Source organism: Cyprinodon variegatus, unplaced genomic scaffold, assembly GCF_000732505.1.
Source record: "Cyprinodon variegatus isolate N-32 unplaced genomic scaffold, C_variegatus-1.0 Scaffold2247, whole genome shotgun sequence".
NCBI lineage: Eukaryota > Metazoa > Chordata > Actinopteri > Cyprinodontiformes > Cyprinodontidae > Cyprinodon > Cyprinodon variegatus.
The window spans coordinates 11,147-13,291 of NW_015152700.1; the positions used below are offsets into that span (position 1 = coordinate 11,147).

Below are 2,145 nucleotides of genomic sequence, written 5' to 3' on the forward strand. Positions count from 1 at the left end.
AGAAGAAGAAGCTGCAGATCTGAGATCAAAACATCTTGATGATTCTGATCTACATGTTAATAAAGTTATAATATGGGATCAGTTCCCATCAGAACCTTTAGCTTCGGTTCTGATCTGAGCGAATCCACTGGTCAGCAACCCGCTGATAGGCTGGTTAAAGGGAAGCCACCGGCCGCCATATTGGTACTCCCTAGTTAAAGCGGTCACTGTAAACAATCTGTGCTACAAGATCAAACAACCATGATGTTCTCATTTCCAGACTTTTAGAATAAAGATAAATTCATCAGTTTTACACAGACTGGCTGTTTCATAGCATCAGTAGATAAACTTAACCTAGAATAAATAAATAGATCTATCACAGAGTCATTATGAAGTCTATAAATCATCTAATATAACATATAATCCATCACAATAAAATTAATGTGTTCGTGGAGCAGAATAATACAGATGATGTTCATGTAATAAACGTATTTATTACATTTAATTTATAATTAAAAGATTTTCCATCCAGACTGAGTTACAGGTCCATGTCTGTTAAACCTGCCTGCAGATGGTGAATGACGTCATAACCATCAGCCTTTAAAGCGGACAGATTTACAATAGAGCTAAATTAATGAACTAATTCAATAAATCCACAGAGCTTCAGTTTCTACACTAGAAAAATCACATTAATTGATAAAATAACAGGAAACATAAATTGATATTTTGCTTTTTGATCTTAGTTACAACAAAAATCTGATTATTTGCATAAACTAAACAAACAAGTATTAATGAAAACACACACATGAACTATCCACTGATTGAATACCTTTAATAATAGAACTTTTACATTTAGGGTAAATTCACATTAAGATGCAGTTTTTTCATCAGTAATGAAACTTCTTTCCACAGCTGGAAAACTGCTTGTTTTTGCAGCCAGGTTGGCATTTATGTCTGTGAGAGTAGGGAGTACCAAGATGGCGGCAGGTGACATTTTGTTTTTACATTTTCGGGCCATCAGAAACCCAGGAATAAATAGAGATCAGTTCGGTTCACCTCCTTGGGTCCAGCTGTGAGCTGAGGGTCTTTTCTACATCAGGTTTTCTATGCTCAGTGCTGATGTTCCACCTGCTGCCACCAGATGGCGCCGCTCTCCTCCTCTGAGCCCAGTTGGTTCTGCTGCTCCTCTCAGACACTGGGGGGAGGGGGCGGGGGGTCAACACCTCAGCCTGCCGATGACGCCAGTGACGTCACCCAGGCGTTTGTCGGCAGCTCTTCTTTCATCCTTCTATTCCAGAGCAGCGCGAGGACAGAGGCAGACCTCCAGCAGCGGCTCAGGTGAGTGAAGTGATGCAGGCTGACCTTTGACCCTGGAGATGATGTGAAATCATCAGCTGGTTGAGGAACAAAGAGCAGCAGACTGAGCGCATTAAATATGGATTAGATGTGAAGGAAATCTTCAGAATATTACTGATTATAATCCAGCAGATTAATTCGCTGTTTGAGTGATTTTCAAAAGTATTGGTTGAAACCTTTTAGGAAATAATTTATTGATCATTATTTATGATTTAGAGGAAAAAATAAAGAGAGATTCAGGCAGTTCAGCAGCTGAACTTTTATCAGCAAAAGTAAAAAATAAAACCTCGTTCTATTTACCTCTAAACCAGATGTTCTCTCTAGAATCCAGAACGAGGAGTTCGTGTATTTATTGATGTAGATTCATTAATGATTCTTGGTGGAAAAGATCAAACATCTCATTAGAACAAAACGTCTGTCATCAGAAGAAGAACCTCAGCAGCTTCTAGCAGGAGGGCGGGGCTCTAAATGTTTACACCAGTAAAACACCAGCTTCCCCAGTTTAATGTTCGGCTCTCCAGTCTGATCAGAACCAGCTGGAAGAACTGAACCCATTAATCCTCTGAACCCGGAGGATTTTAACAACCTGGACCTCTAAATCCGAGGGAGGCGTCCAGGAGGCATCCAAAGAAGATGACCGAGCTCCTCAACTGACTCCTCTGGATGTGGAGGAGCAGCGGCTCCCGAATGACCGAGCTCCTCAACTGACTCCTCTGGATGTGGAGGAGAACCGGCTCCCGAATGACCGAGCTCCTCAACTGACTCCTCTGGATGTGGAGGAGAACCGGCTCCCGAATGACCGAGCTCCTC

At 41.6% G+C, this 2,145-nt stretch overlaps 1 protein-coding gene across 1 annotated transcript in view; it reads left to right on the forward strand.

Annotated features, from left to right (window-relative positions):
• vipas39 (VPS33B interacting protein, apical-basolateral polarity regulator, spe-39 homolog) overlaps positions 1–2,145 on the forward strand; it is an 18,606-nt gene that overhangs the window by 8,848 nt on the left and 7,613 nt on the right. Inside the window, exon 19 of the mRNA XM_015368918.1 lies at positions 1,121–1,317. Within this exon, the coding sequence (XP_015224404.1) occupies positions 1,121–1,317 (197 nt within the window). The remainder of the gene's footprint in view (positions 1–1,120; positions 1,318–2,145) is intronic.